This window comes from Rhineura floridana, chromosome 3 (assembly GCF_030035675.1).
Source record: "Rhineura floridana isolate rRhiFlo1 chromosome 3, rRhiFlo1.hap2, whole genome shotgun sequence".
Lineage (NCBI taxonomy): Eukaryota > Metazoa > Chordata > Lepidosauria > Squamata > Rhineuridae > Rhineura > Rhineura floridana.
Genome location: NC_084482.1, coordinates 216,380,647 through 216,399,380, shown reverse-complemented (window position 1 = coordinate 216,399,380; position 18,734 = coordinate 216,380,647). Strand labels below are relative to the sequence as shown.

Sequence of the window (18,734 nt, the reverse complement as noted above, 5' to 3'; positions counted from 1 at the left end):
ACCTTAAAATATATTACAGCAAAACATCTTTAAAAGCATTTTTTTAAAAAAAGCTTTCAAAACATCTTTTTAAAAATGGTTTAAAACAAAAAGCAGTTCCAGCACAGACGCAGACTGGCATAAGGTCTCTACTTAAAAGCCTTGTTGAAAGAGGAAGGTCTTCAATAGGCTTCGAAAAGATGACAGAGATGGTGCTTGTCTAATATTTAAGGGGAGGGAATTCCACAGGGTGCTGCCACACTAAAGGTCCGTTTGCTATGTTGTGCAGAACAGACCTCCTAAACTGAAACGGAATCCTGAAAAGACAGAGATGTGTGCAGAGTTCTCATGTCCAGGAAGTGGGAAGATGGCCTGCTCTGGATGGGGTTACTTTTTCCTTGAAGGAGTAGGTCTGTAGGCTGGGGGTACTCCTTGATCCATCGCTGTCTCTGTTTCAGGTGGCCTTAGTGGCTAGGAGTGCCTTTTTCCAGCTCCGACTGGTTTGCCAGCTTCAGCCCTACTTAGGCAGGGAAGACTTGGCCACAGTGCTCCAGGCTCAGGTAACTTCCAGACTGGGTTATTGCAATGCACTTTTTGTGGGGCTGCCCTTAAGGATGACTCGGAAACTTCAACTGGTCCAAAATGCAGCTGCCACATTACTAGCTGGGGTTCCCTTTAGAAGACATATAACCCATTTTAAAACAGCTACATTGGTTGCCAGTTTGTTTCTGGGCCCAGTTCAAGGTGCTCACATTAGTGTTTAAAGCCCTAACGATTTAGATCCCAAATATGTGAAAGATCGCCTCCTTCCCTACAGATCCTTTTAGGTGTTGAGATCAGCAGAGGAGGCCCTTTTGGTAATTCTGCCACCCTTGGAAGCTCGGGTGGTGGTGGTGGCCTGGGAGAGGCATTCTCTGTGGAACTCCCCACCGAGGTGTGTCTGGCAACTTCATTGTACAACTTTTGGCAAATGCTGAAGATGTACCACTTTGCCCTGGCCTTTGATATCTGACGTGTATATTTAGGACCCACCTTATTTGCTGTGATTTATTTAGGTTTTTTACTGTTTTTAATTATGTATTTTAAAACTTGTAACCCACCCTGGGATCTTATAATAATAACAATAATGTGATCGGGGGGCAGCAAGGTGGAAATAGACTTTCTATTAGAGAAGACATAGAAGTGAGTAAGGTGGGGGAGGGTGATACTATGGCAAATTTGCTCTCTTCAGAGTGAAACTCTATGTCTGATTTCTATATATCATGCACTGGGTCTGGCTTTTCAGCCGCATGTTAGCTCCCTCTACCACAGATGCCAGGTGGGTGGTGAGAATTAGCCCGTCTGCTTTAGCACTCAGAAAATTTGAGATCCAAGTGTTACGACACGGGCTCTTGGGAACCTGAGTGTGTGAACTTGCCACCCACATGTCCCATGAAACACACCTTGAGAGGAGAGGAATCTTTTGCTAGGGAGAAAACAAGTGGTTTGCCCTGAAATGTGCCTAAATGGTGTGTATGTATAACCCAAGAAATGCAGGTCCAAACCAAAATAAAGCTAAGCTTGATTTTATTGAAAGAGAAGAATAACATTAGAAAATTACTGGGTGCGTGGCAGCATTAATCATTAATATCATAACCCATTCATAACTTTAAACTAAAGAGATCAAAGGACCCTATTACTATAAGGAGTGACAGGTAGGAGAGATTACCTATCCTAGGCCTGGAGTGGGCAGTTGAATACAACTGAAGTGATGAGAAGAGCTCTGGCCCAAAACCAGAAAGGAATCTCTTGGTCTCAAGGTTCGCACCAAGACCCAGACTCTCTCTGTGGTTCCGTTCCTGCAGTCCTGCCTTGAGAGTGTTGTTTTAGAGCATGGCTATAGGTGTTGGAGCTCAGATCACCATTGCCCCTTCTCTTTTTTCCCCGTTCCTAGATTCAAGCCTCGGTTTTGAAATACTTTTTCTCTCTCCCCCTCCTGCCAAGGAGGGGTCTGGGCATCTGGCGATTTTGTGCATGTGTATGTCCTTGCTGACCCTGAGAAAACTCAGGCTACTTCTAATGAACAATGGGATTATTCTATTATTTATTTATTTACAATATTTCTATCCCGCCCTTCTACCCTATAATAGGGCACTCAGGGCAGCCTTCAAAAATAAAATCAAACACATACATAATAAAATTGTAAACGATAAAATCACAAAAACATTAAAATAAATTAAAATACATAAAATACAATTAAAATACATAAAATACTATACACACAAACACACATATAGGGAGTGGTACTAAAGGGAACAACAAGGGTAAAATTTAACGTAGAAGGCATAAAATCAGTGTCAGGCCCTACCTTCAGTCCCTCCCAAAGGCTCTCTCATTTTCAGAAGTCTCTGGAAAACCATCAGGGAGGGAGCAGAGTGGACTTCTTGTGGTAGGGTATTCCAAAGCTTGGGGGCCACAGCTGAAAAAGCTCTCTCCCGTGTGCCTGTCAGTCTAATGTCTTTCGCTCCAGGCACGCAGAGGAGACCAGAGGCAGATGATCTTAAATCCCAGGCAGGTATATATGGGCGTAAGCGGTCCCTCAGGCACATTGGTCCAAGGCCGTTTAGGGCTTTAAAGGTGAGAACCAGCACTTTGAATTGGGCCCGGAAGCAAACTGGGAGCCAGTGGAGTCGATAAAGCACAGGGGTAATATGCTCCCTGCGGCGTGCTCCAGTTAACATTCTGGCTGCTGCATTTTGAACCAACTGTAATTTCCAAACCGTTTTAAAAGGCAGCCCCACATAGAGTGCGTTACAGTAATCAAGCCTTGATGTCACCAATGCATGTGTTACTGTGGCCAAGTCAACTGCCTCCAGGAACAGACGGAGCTGGTAGACCAGCTTGAGTTGGCCAAAAGCACTCCTGGCTATTGCAGCCACCTAATATTCAAGCAGCAGGGCAGGATCCAGGAGGACTCCCAAACTGCGGACCTGCTCTTTCAAAGGGGGTGCAACCCCATCCAGAACAGGTTGCAACTCTGTCCCTGGTGCAGTTTTTCCCTTGACCAGCGGTACTTCCATCTTGTCTGGATTAAGTTTCAGTTTGTTAGCCCACATCCAGCCCTTCACAGCCTCCAGGCACTGGTTTAGGATGAGCACTCCCTCCCTGCAATCAGGTGGTAGGGAGTGATAAAGCTGAGTGTCATCAATGTATTGATGACATTGTACTCCAAATGTCCTGATGACCTCTCCCAGCGGTTTCATATAAATGTTAAAGAGCATGGGAGACAAAATGGAACCTTGCGGTACCCCACAGGCCAACGGCCAGGGGGTCAAGCAGTAGTCTCCCAGCACCACTTTCTAGGTCCTGTCCGTCAGGTAGAACTGGGGCCACCATAAAACAGTGCCTCCCAATCCCATCCCAGCTAGACGGCCCAGGAAGATACCATGGTGAATCGCATCAAGGCCGACAGGTCCAGCAGCACCAACAGGGATGCAATCCCCCTGTCTGATGCAGTGTAGGTCATCAAGCAGGGTGACCAAGGCAGTCTCTGTCCCATGACCAGGCCTGAAGCCTGATTAAAAAGGGTCTAGATAATCCAATTCATCCAGGAAAACTTGGAGCTGAGCAGCCACTACCCTCTCAATCACCTTGCCCAGAAAAGGGAGATTAGAGACTGGGCGGAAGTAGTTAAGATCCGCAGGGTCTAACGAAGGCTTTTTTAACAAAGCTTTTTTCAACAATGTTGGCGCAGAATCTTCCCTTAGGGTGGTGTTCATTAAATATGCCAACCAGTACGCCACTCACCCTCTGGCAGATTTGATTGACTAGGATGGGCAAGGGTCAAGGGAGCAAGTCGTGGCCCTCTATTCTCCCAGAATCCTGTCCACATCCTCAGGCTTTACAAGCTGAAAAATATCCATAGAAAAATTACCAGAGGAAGCTTCGGGGACATCTGGCACAACTGTAGCTAATGAGGAGTCCAAGTCAGTCTGAATGCGAGCAATTTTATCTGCAAAGTGCCTCGCAAACATGTCACAGCGAGCGACTGAGGGCTCAGAGTCTAAAGTAGGGTCACAGCCCAAAAGACCCCGGACCACCCGGAAAAGCATCGCCAGAAGACACTAAGCAGACGCAAGGGAGGGAACTGAAAAGCTGTATTCAATAGCTTTTAGTTATTTTTGTGTCGCAACAGCTGCCCCTGTCCTTTGCACAAAAGCTCAGAAATGCATATCCAGCCACACAAAAAGGGTGAGGGTGTAGAGTGGGAGTTATAGTTCCTAGCCTTGCACCTCCTGGGTTCCACTTGAACCAACATGGGGTTAGCCAAGCAATCGTAACACAAGGATGAGTCTTGGGCATATAACATTGGTAAATGCATTTCCTTTACTTAACAGAACTTAATCAAACATTACAGAAGAGAAAACAAATGAAATTAGTCAATAATATAGCATTATAAAATACAATTGCAATTATATCAGTTCTAAAATATTGATACAGGGCTGAAAAACCCTATGAAATCACAACTACCTGACTCAGCAAGGCTATCTATGAGGCACGCAAAGGTGACAAGTGTCTCTCATGAAGAGGGACAAATGCTCAAAGGTAGGGATATATATACTAAATGTTTCCTTTAACGAAGATAAATTTAAGAAGCATTCCTAAACTTAAATGATAACCTCATTATGACAGAAAAACAAGACCACATTTCAAAACATATTCAACTACATGAAAGAATTTGTTAAGTCATACAGTGCCACTTTGGCAACCATCCTGGTTAAACATAATCCACTGTCATCAAAGCAAAATAATTTTGTAAATCTAAATGTACTGCCTTCAAGTCAATTCTGACTTATGGCGATCCTATGAAGAGGGTTTTCATGAGGCTGAGAGGCAGTGACTGGCCCAAGGTCGCCCAGTGAGTTTCATGGCTATGTGGGGATTCAAACCCTGGCCTCCCAGCCCACTACACCACATTGGCTCTCAAAATAATTATAGCCATATCTAATAGAACTACATATTATATTGAGAATTTGTCTGGTTCACATATGTGCAGAGAAAATGTCTTAATGTTAAAATATCATTCACTATGAACACAACGTATTTAGGCAATCTACAAATGTAGGTTGATTTAGCCAATTCAAAGTTTTCTTTGTATAACAGGAGACATAGGGGTAGTGGTTCAAGACAGGGAAATGGGGAATGGTGATGTCCCAATCTGGTTTGCAAATCAGCCCAAAAAACAGCTATGGGGCCTGGTCCAATGTCTTTGACAACAGTCAAAACGTGTGCAAAACTGGTTACAGCTGAAACACAAAACTGAGTGTTTATTATTATTATTGTTATCATCTTTATTATTATTGGTGATCTATACCTCTACCTTACTAGTGTTTTGGATTTGAGGATTTTTATGCTACTATTTTTATGCACTTATATTTTTAAATAAATGCAACACAAGATAGTGCTGGGAAATGAGACCCCAGGTCAGAAAGCACTCATCGAGCTACTGGGGAAGAACAAAGGACAAGTACAAGTAGCACTGTGACTAATGATGCAGCTGAGTCAAAGCCGAAAGGAAGCCCAGAGGCTGATGCGCACAGATGCGAAAGGAGAGTCTGGAATTGTACAACGCACACAATAGGAACTGGGAATGTGAGAAGCGTGAACCAGGGAAAGTTAGAAATTGTCAAGCAAGAAATGAGAAGTATCAACATTGCAGACTTGGCGTGAGTAAATTAAAATGGTCAGGAATTGGACATTTTCAATCAGGCAACTACAAAATATTTTGTGCACAAAATGAGAAATTAAGAAGAAACGGGGTTGCTGTAATAGTGAGAAGTGATGTAGCAAAAACAATTAGGGGCTATAACGCAAGGTCTGAGTGATATCAATGAGATTAAACAGGAAACCTATTAACATAACCATCATCCAAGTCTATGCTCCAATGGCAAACACAGAAGAAGAGGAATTGGAAATATTTTACACAGAAGTCCAGGAAGAAATTGATCACATACCAAAACAAGATGTGCTGATAATCAAGGGGGACTGGAATGCAAAAGTAGGGAACAGAGAAGAATTAGGAAGTGTGGGGAAATGGGGCGTAGGAGATAGAAATTAAGCAGGAGAAAGACTTCTTGAATTCTATGAAGCCAATAATTTGTTTCTTGCAAACACATTTTTTGAGCAACTGAAAAGACGACTGTACATGTGGACATCACCAAATGGTCAATACAGGAATCAAATTGATTATATAATTGGTAGCAGAAGATGGAGAAGTTCCATTCTTTCTGCAGAAACAAGACCAGGAGCAGACTGCGATACAGATCATGAACTGGTCATATGGAAAATCAAAGTAAAGCTAAAGAAGAAAAACAAAGCACTCATAATGCCAAAATACAATTTAAATAACATCCCAGAAGAATATAAAGATCAAATAAGGAATAGATTTGAGGCTTTAAACTTAGTTGACAGAGCACCAGAAGAACTATGGAGTGAAGTCAGAGACATTATCAGGGAAGAATGCAAAAAGACAATACCACTAGTTAAAAAGAGAGAAAGACCTCAATGGATGACTGAAGAAACTCTTAAAATGGTTAAAGAGAGAAGGAAAGCAAAAGCAAAAGGAGAAACATGGTTAGATCCCTAAATGCAACAATACAGCGACTAGTATGTAGGGACAAGGAGAACTATTACAATAGTTATTGTATAGAAATAGAAGAGGACAACAAACAGGATAACACAAGAGTCCTATTCCAAAAGATTAGAGAAATTAAAGGGAAATTTAAACCAAGAGTAGGGATGTTGAATAATCCACAGGGTAACACACTGACTGACCGAGATGAGATAAAAGGAAGATGGAAACAATACACTGAATAATTCTATAAAAGAGATCCCAGGACGACAGATTCATTCATGGAGGAACCGTATGATGAAGAACCAGAAATTTTAGAATGTGAGGTGAAAGCTGCTCTTAAAATACTTGGAAGAAACAAATCATCAGGAACAGGCGGCATACCAATAGAGTTGCTACAAGTTACTGACACTGAATCAGTCCAAATTTTGAGAAAGATGTCAACAAATATGGAAAACTAAACAATGACCCACAGACTGGAAACATTCAATATATATCCCAATTCCAAAGAAAGGAGATCCCAGGGAATGCAGTAATTATCGAACTACTGCCTTAATATCCGATGCAAGTAAAGTAATGCTCAAGATTCTACAACAAAGGCTCTTACCATATATGGAGTGAGAAATGCCAGACATCCAGGCTGGATTTAGAAAGAGAAGAGGCAGTAGAGATCATATTGCAAACAGATGCTGGATAATTGAACGGACCAAGGAATTTCAGGAGGAAATCACCCTGTGCTTTATAGACTACAGCAGAGCCTTTGACTGTGTAGATCATGAAAAACTATGGAATGCTTTAAAAGAAATGGGGGTGCTACAGCATCTGATTGTCCTGATGCGCAACTTGTACTCTGGACAAGAGAATACTGTAAGGACAGAATATGGAGAAACCAATTCGTTCCCCATCGGAAAGGGTGTGAGACAGGGGTGTATTTTATCACCCTATTTGTTTAATCTATACGCGGAACATATCCTACGGAAAGCAGGATTGGACCAAGATGAAGGGGGTGTGAATATTGGAGGGAGAAATATCAATAATTTAAGATATGCAGATGATACCATATTACTAGTAGAAACCAGTAACGATTTGAAACGAATGCTGACGAAAGATAAAGAGGAAAGCACAAAAGCAGGACTACAGCTGAACGTCAAAAAGACTAAAGTAATGACAACAGAAGATTTATGTAACTTTAAAGTTGACAATGAGGCCATTGAACTTGTCAAGGATTATCAATACCTCAGCACAGTCATTAACCAAAATGGAGACCATAGTCAAGAAATCAGAAGAGGGCTAGGACTGGCGAGTGCCGCTATGAGAGAACTAGAAAAGGCCCTCAAATGCAAAGATGTATCACTGAACACTAAAGTCAGGATCATTCAGAGCATGGTATTCCCGATCTCTATGTATGGCTGTGAAAGTTGGACAGTGAAAAAAGCGGATAAGAGAAAAATCAACTCCTTTGAAATGTGGTGTTGGAGGAGAGCTTTGTGCATACCATGGACTGCGAAAAAGACAAACAATTGGGTGTTAGAACAAATTAAACCGGAATCATCACTAGAAGCCAAATGATGAAACTGAGGTTATCATACTTTGGACACATGATGAGAAGACATGATTCACTAGAGAAGACAATAATGCTGGGGAAAACAGAAGGGAGTAGAAAAAGAGGAAGGCCAAACAAGAGATGGATTGATTCCATAAAGGAAGCCACAGATCCGAATTTACAAGATCTGAACAGGGTGGTTCATGACAGATGCTCTTGGAGGTCGCTGATTTATAGGGTCGCCATAAGTCATAGTCGACCTGAAGGCACATAACAACAATAAACTTTTAATAAGTTGCTGTTTGAATACCTTTCCTGTTCATAGACTTATATGTGGGTAACATTTCTCACATTTTAACATATATTTGTGGGAGACTCAAGGCTCAAGGTTCCCAGTCGGAAAGGGTGTGAGACAAGGGTGTATTTTATCACCCTATTTGTTTAGTCTATATGCAGAACATATCATACGGAAAGCAGGATTGGACCAAGATGAAGGTGTACAAATTGGAGGGAAAAGATATGCAGACGATACCATACTACTGGTAGAAACCAGTAATGATTTGAAACAAATGCTGGTGAAAGTTAAAAGAGGAAAGCACAAAAGCAGGACAACATCAAAAAGACTAAAGTAAAGACAACAGAAAATGACAACATGCGGCCTACTTCAACATCTCTGGAACCAGCCAAAATGGGTGCAGAAATGGGTGCAGATGTGGGTGTATTTGCCATAATAGTCTTTTTTCCATAGGTCTGGACATTTATGGGGACCCTTCTTAACAGTCATGTGTGGCAGTTTTAAGACTAACCATTTCAGACTGCAATCCTGTAAATATTTATCAGGGAGTACTTCACATAGAATACCGTGGGGTTTACCTCTGAGTAATGTAAGCTTATTGCGGTATAAAGCTACACTAGAAATTGTGACAGCAGTTCTGAATTAAGATGAGACACTTACTTAGGTGCCAAGTATTTATATAACAGCAATGTTTAAGTGTCCCCTGTTTCTTTGGAAGGAAAAGAAGGAGAAAACGAGAACAGGCAGAGGCTACACAAATTTTCTCGTAGAGGAGAAACAACAGCGACAGCAGGAACCTCTTCTGATCCAAAGTAACTTTTCAGTTCAGGGAGGTGCTAAATATTTGTACAACTGCAATGCTTAAATCTCCACAATAGCTTTGCAAGAGAGGAGGATGGGAAGAAACCCAGATCAACTTGACTGTAATTCTGTCACCCCACTGGCCATGCCTCCATGACCTCTTAGCAGCCCTGCCAGGTCCAGCTGCCAATACTTTTACGGTTTGCTCCTAAATTATTTTTTTGATGGGAAGTGAATTTGGGAAGCCAAGGGAAGCACTTTCCATATTCTAGCACATATACGATTCTCTCCTGTGTGGCTTCTGCGATGATTACTAAGGATTGTGCTGTCATGGAAACTCTTTCCACATTCCAAGCATTGATATGGTCTCTCTCTAGTGTGAGTTTTTCGATGGGAAGTGAGGTGGGCACTGTGTCTGAAGCTTTTTCCACATTCCAAGCATTGATATGGTCTCTCTCCTGTGTGAGTTCTTTGATGGGAAGTGAGGTGACCACTGTGTCTGAAGCTCTTTCCACATTCCAAGCATTGATATGGTCTCTCTCCTGTGTGAGTTCTTTGATGGGAAGTGAGGTGGGCACTGTGTCTGAAGCTCTTTCCACATTCCAAGCACTGATATGGTCTCTCTCCTGTGTGAGTTCTTTGATGGGAAGTGAGAGTGTTACTCTGTCTGAAGCTCTTCCCGCATTCCAAGCACTGATATGGTCTCTCCCCTGTATGAACTCTTTGATGAGAAGTGAGACTGGTGCTCTGCATGAAGCTCTTTCCACATTCCAAGCACTGATATGGTTTATTCCCACTGTGGCTTCTTTGATGAAGATGGAATGCTGTGCTTCTCTTAAATCTCTTTCCACATTCCAAGCAGTGATATGGTTTCTCTCCTGTATGAGTTTTTCGATGGGAATTGAGGTGGGACTTCTGTCGGAATCTTTTTCCACACTCCAAGCATTCATAGGGTTTCTCCCCTGTATGACTTCTTCGATGGGAAGTGAGGTAGAACCTCCGTCTGAAGCTTTTTCCACATACCAAGCATTGATACGGTTTCTCCCCTGTATGAATTCTTTGATGGTAAGTGAGATTCCAACTGTGTCTAAAGTTCTTTCCGCACTCTGAACATTCATATGGCTTTTCTCCTGTATGAATTCTTTGATGGATAGTGAGACTTTTCTTGCAGGTAAAGGTCTTTCCACATTCCAAGCATTGATGTGGTTTCTCCTCAGTATGAATTATTTGCTGGGAGCTCTGACTGAAGGTCTCTCCACACTCTAAATCTTCATATAGTGTCTCCACTGTGAGGATTTTGATGGGATCTCCCTTATTCTTGTTTTTCAATTCGTCACCTTCTGCAACAAAGACAGAAAGTGATTAGAGCCTGAGGTGGATATGGAGCTCCAAATTATTGAAAAATAAATAAATAAAGGAAGAAGCAAAGTGACTTAGATGGGAGGCAGATCTCATTACAGAGTTATCTACCCCTTTTGACTGGCATTAACTGATAGTTGGTACAGAGCTACCTACCTGAAAAAGACTGTCGTACAGGAAAATGGAAACAACTACATGCTTTCTCTCCTGTTAGGAGCTATGGAGTTGTTCTTTAAAAAAATTAAAAACTCAACTGGAGTGTATAACTGCAGATTGGGAAAGATACCACCAAGGATATGAGGATGCCAGCGTGGTTAATGAGCAGAGTCAAAAAAGCTATTAGCGACAAGAAGACTTGTCCAAATGAGGAGGATAAAAAGGAATACAAATGCAGGAAGACAATAAGGGATGCTAACTACCAAAAATTTTTTATTTAACTACATTCAAAGTGTTACCCTTTGCCAACTGGGGTATTACTTTATATAGGCAAGCATGCCTAACTGACCTACTGTTGTTATGTGCCTTCAAGCCTCTGTCCCCTGCTCAACTCTCTGGGCCTGAACAAACCTCCCTCCTTCTCCGTGATTCTTTGAAATCTGCCCTCAGCAAACACTGTGGAGGCCACTCAGAGAAGGTTTCGATCTAAATGACCAGCGACCTGACCTCAACTAGCCCTTTGAATATAGCTAGAATTATTTATCAGTAGCAGCAACGTTGTTTACTAATTTATATACCATTTATTACTAGAATAGCCTCCTAAGCAGTATAAAAACCAAATATTTCACAAATACTATAAAGAAATGCCCATCATTAAAATGTTGTTGTTGTTATGTGTTGATTACGACTTATGGTGACCCTATGAATCAGCAACCTCCAATAGCATCTGTCATGGACCATCCTGTTCACATCTTGTAAGTTCAGATCTGTGGCTTCCTTTATGAAATCAATCCATCTCTTGTTTGGCCTTCCTCTTTTTCTACTCCCATCTGTTTTTCCCAGCATTATGGTCTTTTCTAGGGAATCATGTCTTCTCATTATGTGTCCAAAGTATGATAACCTCAGTTTCATCATTTTAGCTTCTAGTGAGAGTTCTGGTTTAATTTGTTCTAACACCCAATTATTTCTCTTTTTCGCAGGCCATGGTACGCGCAAAGCTCTCCTCCAACACCACATTTTAAATGAGTTTTTTCCCTTATCTGCTTTTTTCACTGTCCAACTTTCACATCCATACAGAGATCGGGAATACCATGGTCTGAATGATCCTGAATTTAGTGTTGAGTGATACATCTTTGCATTTGAGGACCTTTTCTAGTTCTCTCATAGCTGCCCTCCCACATCCTAGCCTTCTTCTGATTTCTTGACTATTGTCTCCATTTTGGTTAATGACTGTGCCGAGGTATTGATAATCTTTGACAAGTTCAATGTCCTCGTTGTCAACTTTAAAGTTACATAAATCTTCTGTTGTCATTACTTTAGTCTTTTTGACGTTCAGCTGTAGTCCTGCTTTTGTGCTTTCCTCTTTCACTTTCATCAGCATTCATTTCAAAGCATTACTGGTTTCTGCTACTAGTTTGGTATTGTCTGCATATCTTAAATTATTGATATTTCTTGCTCCAATTTTCACATCTGATATGTTCTGCGTACAGATTAAACAAATAGGGTGATAAAATACACCCCGTCTCACAGATTACAGCAAAGCGTTTAACTTCTATTTCTACACAATAACTATTGTAATAGTTCTTTGTCCCTACGTACTAGTCGCTGTATTGTTGCATTTAGGGTTCTGACCGTGTTTCTATCTCCTCTTGCTTTTGCTTTCCTTCTCTCTTTAACCATTTTAAGAGTTTTGTCAGTCATCCATTGAGGTCTTTCTTTTTAACTAGAGGTATTGTCTTTTTGCATTCTTAGCACCTAGCACCTTATTTTGATGCACCCAAAAGAGAAAAAGAAACATGGGATAGCGCCCAAAGCTTTATTTGCATCTTATAATGAATCCCGTTCTTACAAGCAATATTCCACCCTCACAGTTGACCTTTATATCTGCAAGTTACAGGTAGTTTACCATTTCCACACAGGAAAGCATTAACCTTTTATCAAAGTGATCAGTCTGGATAAACATGTAAAGAATCTGACCAAACCAGGGGCATACTGTTATTGGGATGTAGGCCCTCTTTCCTAGGTGTGATGTTCTTCTCTTCGGTCTCACTTGTTTATTCTAACTCTAATATGTGTCCTAATGAAATCACAATGCCTTTTAGTTTAACAGCTGTCCTGGGGATAAATGATAGGAAGTATTGTTAAAGATAAAAACACCAAGGATATACAAGAGAGAGTCAGCATGGCTTCTGCAAGGGAAACTCCTGTCTCACTAACCTATTAATATTGAGCAGGGGGTTGGACTCAATGGCCTCATACCACTACGTGCCTCAGACTCCCTTCCTGCAAATGTTTGTTCAGCTTCAGGCATCTGCCTTTATCCTCCAGTGCAAAGACAGATGCACAAAAATCATTTAGCTTCTCCACAATCTCCTTATCCTGTTTTGACTCCCTTGCCATCCAAGGGTCCAATCGCCTCCCTAGATGGTCTCCTGCTTTGAATGTATTTATAGAATTTTTTGTTGTTGGTTTTTATGCCCTTAGCAATGTGCTCCTCAAATTCTTCTTTGGCATCCTTTATTGTCTTCTTGCATTTCCTCTGCCAGAGTTTGGATCAGCCCAGACAGGGAGCCCCACTGGTATCAGATGCATTATGAAGTACCCTGTCAGGAACTCCACAGTCCAGTCAATGGAGCTCTCGATGCTTATCAGCTGACGGGTGTTGAGAACCGTCACTTTGAAGCTATTTTGTAATTACCTATTTAAAAAATGTGAAGCCCTATAACAAAATATAAATTAATTAGTTTGGCAGGGAAGAAAAAAAGTGGGAGGAAGGGGGACATCAATCAAACAACACAGATTTGTAATTAAACCAATAAACTTAATCTGACTTTGCGAGTTACAGGTTGGCTCTTGGATTTCAGAGGATGTGCAGCATTCCTTGCAAAATGCTGGTTCTCAAAGACAGAATCTTTGGACTGCTTAACAGACGTTCCCATGTTTATGCGAATCTGAAATCAGTAAAACGCACCTTTTGTTTGAGATGGATGGTTGCTTGGACTAGTCATGAGAATGACTCACTCTGATGTCAGTGGTCCTTTTGGCTAACCAGAAAATGAGTAGTTCCACTTTCCTCACAACTTTGAAACTCTGGGCCATTCAGACCACTATGATCACTGTTTAGAAGGGCATAACTGTTGACGTGTGTGCGTTGTTGCGTGAAACAGCATACGTTACGTTGGAGTTAAGTTGCTCAAGAAACTTCTCAGATGCATTAGATCAGGTTAAGAGTCTTTTATTAAGACATTATGGATTAAGGCTTTAAGATCCCCCCCTCTAGGAGAGAAGTTCTCAGTTCAAAGACATTACACAGAAGACTCAGCTCAACACAGATAACTGCTAGAACTCTCCCAGTCTATCTTGATGCTGCCATGACAACGGCCTTGGCTATCCGTTCCCAGACTGGGCAAAGACATAACTTCTCTTAGCTACAGATTTCCACACTTTCAGACTTGATCGAAAAACACTCAGTGACAGTGTGGTTCAATGGTCAACAATAACTTGAGAAAGCAGATTCAGAGACAGAACGTTAGAAAGCTGTCCATTCAAGGATAAATGCAGGAGTCACAATCCCAGATGCTATCGGTGGCACTGATGAGCCAGATGAGGATACTGTGGTTCATCAAATGTTTAAATAATTAATTTCACACCAGATATCGTAAACCGACAGGGAACCTTACCGAGGGATACCACCATTCCACTATTCTCCTCCATGACTTCCTGATGCAGAGCTCTCTGGTCAGGATTCAGCAGGGCCCACTCCTCCTCTGTGAAATGCACGGCCACATCATCAAAGGACACTGGACCCTAAAAGAGAAAGGACACATTTCCTCCTCACAGACAGCATAAATATTACCTACTAGTTGTTGCTGTGTTTTCTATTCATTGTTTTAATGGGATTGTCTTATTAGTTGTTTATATCTTAAAATTTGTAACTGGGTTTTATGCTGCTTGGAAGACTATAATGAGCATCAAATAGCACATACATGAATAAACAATATGGCTACTACTAATAAAAAAAATACTAGCTACATCCAAAAGCCTTGTTAAGCTGAGGTGGCTGGTCATTATTCTCAGGATTTAAACTTTCCTTGAGTGGCCTTCAAAGCAAAAAGAAAGAGAGAGAGATTGGTTTAGGCCAAAGGATTTAACGGGGGGGACAGAAGCACCCAGGCTTTCTCCAGCCTCCCTCCCCACTGATTCGCCCCCCCTACCCGATCCGATTCCACAGAGTCTGCTTCCTCTCCATTGCGAAGATGACATGGCAGAAGAGGTCTTGCCGGCATCATTCCATCAGCTGTGAGAAACCAAGATGGTGGGAAGCCCTTAGCACGTGCTTGTCTCAAAGATGCAGCAATTTATGTTGAACGACATAGAGGCCTGAGAATATTGCTTATCTATTGAGTCTCTGTACCCATTTTATGTTCTCCCCAACGATTAGAAGAACCCATCCATTTCTTTTAAAATTAATGATTAAATTGAGATACATCCTCTTAATCCTTACCCAGTGGCCTCCGTCTAGTGTGCGATGGTGTCCCCTCTGCCTCAGGGAAATCAGTGTCCATTTCTGCAAACAGGTCCTTTCTCTGAAATCGCAACAAGGATTGAACACATTGAATGGGAAGTAGGATTAGAAAAGAAATGGCAGAGGCTGAAACCAGGCAGGCTTTCGGTATCTTTCCTTGGATGCTTTCCAAAAAAGAGGGGGCAATTAGTAGTAGGGATACCCTCCCTCAGGTTCTGACTCCCTTGGAACGTCCAGGTTAAACCTCTCTCTCACCTGCTGCTCTGCCTGCTTCTTGTCCTCTGCCTGACTCAGGAGGAAACCTTCGGCCAGGGCCACCGCCTGGGAACTGGTCTCCACTCCACATTCCCTCATCCAGCTCTCCAGCTCCGGTGAAAGGACAGCCAGAAATGGCTGAAGGATCACCAGGTCCAGAATCTGATTCTTCGTGTTTTGCTCTGGCTTCAGCCACTGACGGCAGAGGTGGTGGAGTCGGCTGCAAGCCTCTCGGGGCCCCTTGGCCTCCTCGTAGTGGAAATGCCTGAACTGCAGGCGCTGCACATCTGAACTGAGCTTGTCCTTCTCGCCCAGGACTGTCTGCATGGTTCTTTCCCAGATTTCCTCACTGTTGCCAGTGTTGATGACATCGGGGCCTCTTTGTGCTTCAGGGGCAGCTGAGTGTTCTTCATCCACCAGTGCTTTAAGGATGCCTGTCTGTCCTAAATAGAGGCGCTACCAATTCCTACAAAGCCAAGACATTGCTCTATTACAAAATTAGTACACTGTTTGGGGGAAAAAGTTAGCTTATCAAGCGTGTATGAACCTCATTAGCATCCAGGAATGGATGATAATGGTGCAATGTCTCTTTATCTCCTGGAAGGAAAGTTATGAAGCAAAATATGCAGGCAGCTTCTAAGCCAGCATGTCTCAAAATGTTGAGCCAGGGGCTGCTACCAGCCTTCCAGGAGGGTGTTGGAGCCTCGTCATTCCCCCTCCACACGCAGCTTGGATGCGGCTGCTTTCTGCTTCTTGGCATTGCAAGGGCAGAGGGGGCAGTCGGGCCCCTGTCCATCTTTCAGTGTTTTTAACCAATGAGTGAAGTCGGAGCTGTGATTGGCAAGGGACTTCTTTGAACACCAGGCAGCAGACAGGAATCCTTGAGGTCTTAAAGGCCTGCTATTTCCCCTCTGCTTTAGTGCATTTTTTATCATAGAACCAGGATGCATCTTTCCTGTTCATCTGTGATCAAGAAGAAGTTGTTTTCTGCAAATACTTCCACACAGTAAGTGTGGGGGAATGCTAAACAGTACCCCCCTGTGAGCACATAGCAAATGTAAAGGGTTAAAGCTTTGCAAAAAGTGTTGGGCATGTCTCGTGCTGCACAGACTTTCACTAAGAATTCACTGAATGCTTAACTGGCAGTACAGTGTCTACTCAGAAATATGTCTACTTTTTTAACAGGCCATCTGAATGAAAGTGGGTTCAGGGCTGCAGGATTCAAGACAACAGTCATGTGAGGTAGATCAGTCAGAGCATGGGTGACTGCGCCAAGGCAGGAATTGAGCAACCACATTAATGTGTAACCTGAGTTTGAAATGTGGAACCGCACACACACAGGAATATTTTTGATGCTATTTGTTATCGACTGGGTATGCTTCAAGGTGGATTCCTGCTTTGAGCAGTAGGGGGTTGGACTCAATGGCCTGACAGCCCCTTCCAACTTTACAATTCTATGATTCTCCCTGGCTCCCAGTACTTTTAGAGAAGGGCAGAGAGAGAGTTCATGCATACATGTTTGTATATGTGAATGGAGTTAAGTAAAAAAGGGGCCCTGAAGTAGCCAAGGGCATCTTGAAGGCACCGCAGAAGTGGGAGGAATCTAGTTTCTCTGTCTCTCTCACACACAAAGAGAAATAAATGAATGTATATTTTCGCTCAAAAATGTTGTTTCAACAACTGTGAAAACCCCATTTTCATTCCCCGCCTCCCAAAATAACTGGGAGTCTATGGATGATGGTACATTGGAAGCGGAAAGGGGCAACTGACTTGCTTAATCCCAATCCTCCATTCAACAGTTTGTTTGTTTGTTTTACTCTCACTTTCCTTTTAGTAAAATACCACCACTCAGTTTTAGGAGCGCTTTCTGTTCAGTCGCCAAAGATTCCCTCCATCTCTCTGGGGTTGCACGTCTGAATGGGCACAGTTCGGAGGACTGATAACTCACCTGTGCCAGATTCGGGGTGTGTGTGTAATTCTAATTGGAGTACAACCGAGGATTCCCTTCCATCCAGATCAACTCAGCCTTACAGACATACTTTAAATCCTCCTCCTCCAACGAGAGGCCCTCCTGGATTTGCAAAGAGAGCCATGCTTCAGCCCCTGGCCTGGCTTGGGTGACGGGGTGTGTGTGTCCCGGATGGATCCGCTGCAGGGCCCCTCCCCGATGGCCCCGCGGCTCCCCTCCACCCAAATGCACAAAATAAGGCAGCGGGATGGGGGGAGAGAAACACTCACCAGATCCCGGAAGGGCCCCTTGATAAGGCGCCTGGGGAAACGAGGGCCGCTTTCTCTCCACGCACACACCTCCGGGCCGGAGGAGACTTCGGAGGCAAGGATCTCGGACTCTGCACCCCCTCCGTTTGCTCCCTCTCTAGGAAGCCCACGTTGTTCGTGTTAACCCTTCGCAAGCCAAGCTGAAGGAGGAGCTGCTTGCTTGTAGCCGAGCGGCAGAGCGCCTACCCTGCAGGTAGAAGGCAAGAGATCCCGCAGCAGCATTTCCACTGAGAAAGCAACTCCCCGGGAGGAAGGCGAGGAAGCAAGTGACTTCTCTGCCTCTCTGTCTTGCAGCGGGGCTGCATACGTGCCAAATGCATTTAAAGCACGTTACACACACACCCAAAAGAACCCTGGGAATTGTCGTTTGTTAAGGGTGCTGGGAACTGCAGCTGTGAGGGGCAAACTACAGTTCCCAGGCATCTTTTGGGAGGGGATGCTTCGACTCTACGGTGACGGGCAGAGGGTCTTGTGACGGGCACCAGAGAGACAATCGCCCTGGGAGCTTATTAGGCGGGGCCTGGGTCAGGTACATTCATTCCGATTGGTCTTTGGGGCAGCGGACTCTGATTGGCTGGAGGACCTAGTCCGTTGGGAGTTAACGGACATGGAGGGACTCTGATTGGCTGGAGGGCCTAGTCCTTTGGGAGTTAACTGACATGGAGGGAGACGGTTGAGGGGAAATGAAGGGAGCTGAGGAGGAAAGTCTGAGGGAAGACGGGAGGGGGAGAAGCCCGGGCTGAATATCGACACCCAGTGTGCCGTTAATACCGGCGTGAGGAAGGACACGAGAAGGGAGCCGCTGGCTTAGTTGGCCTGGGAGGCTGCCCTGCGTAACGGTCTTGTCCGAGGAAGGTGGCACAAGCAGCCAGAAGTACAACTGGTGGAGCTTTGGGGTGCAGAGGCAGAGAGTCCCCGGTAGGGTTGCCAACTC

The 18,734-nt window shown here is 43.4% G+C and overlaps 1 protein-coding gene across 1 annotated transcript in view; it reads right to left on the bottom strand.

Moving 5' to 3' along the window:
* The window catches only part of LOC133381639 (zinc finger protein 420-like), a 45,429-nt gene extending 27,175 nt beyond the window's left edge, over window positions 1-18,254 (bottom strand). Inside the window, exons 1-7 of the mRNA XM_061620986.1 lie at window positions 17,762-18,254; window positions 17,472-17,594; window positions 15,524-15,989; window positions 15,248-15,329; window positions 14,958-15,040; window positions 14,424-14,550; window positions 9,639-10,568 (exon numbers count right to left, since the gene is read on the bottom strand). Of these exons, the coding sequence (XP_061476970.1) occupies window positions 9,639-10,568; window positions 14,424-14,550; window positions 14,958-15,040; window positions 15,248-15,329; window positions 15,524-15,850 (1,549 nt within the window). The 5' untranslated portion in view covers window positions 15,851-15,989; window positions 17,472-17,594; window positions 17,762-18,254. The remainder of the gene's footprint in view (window positions 1-9,638; window positions 10,569-14,423; window positions 14,551-14,957; window positions 15,041-15,247; window positions 15,330-15,523; window positions 15,990-17,471; window positions 17,595-17,761) is intronic.
* Window positions 18,255-18,734: the final 480 nt, after the last annotated feature.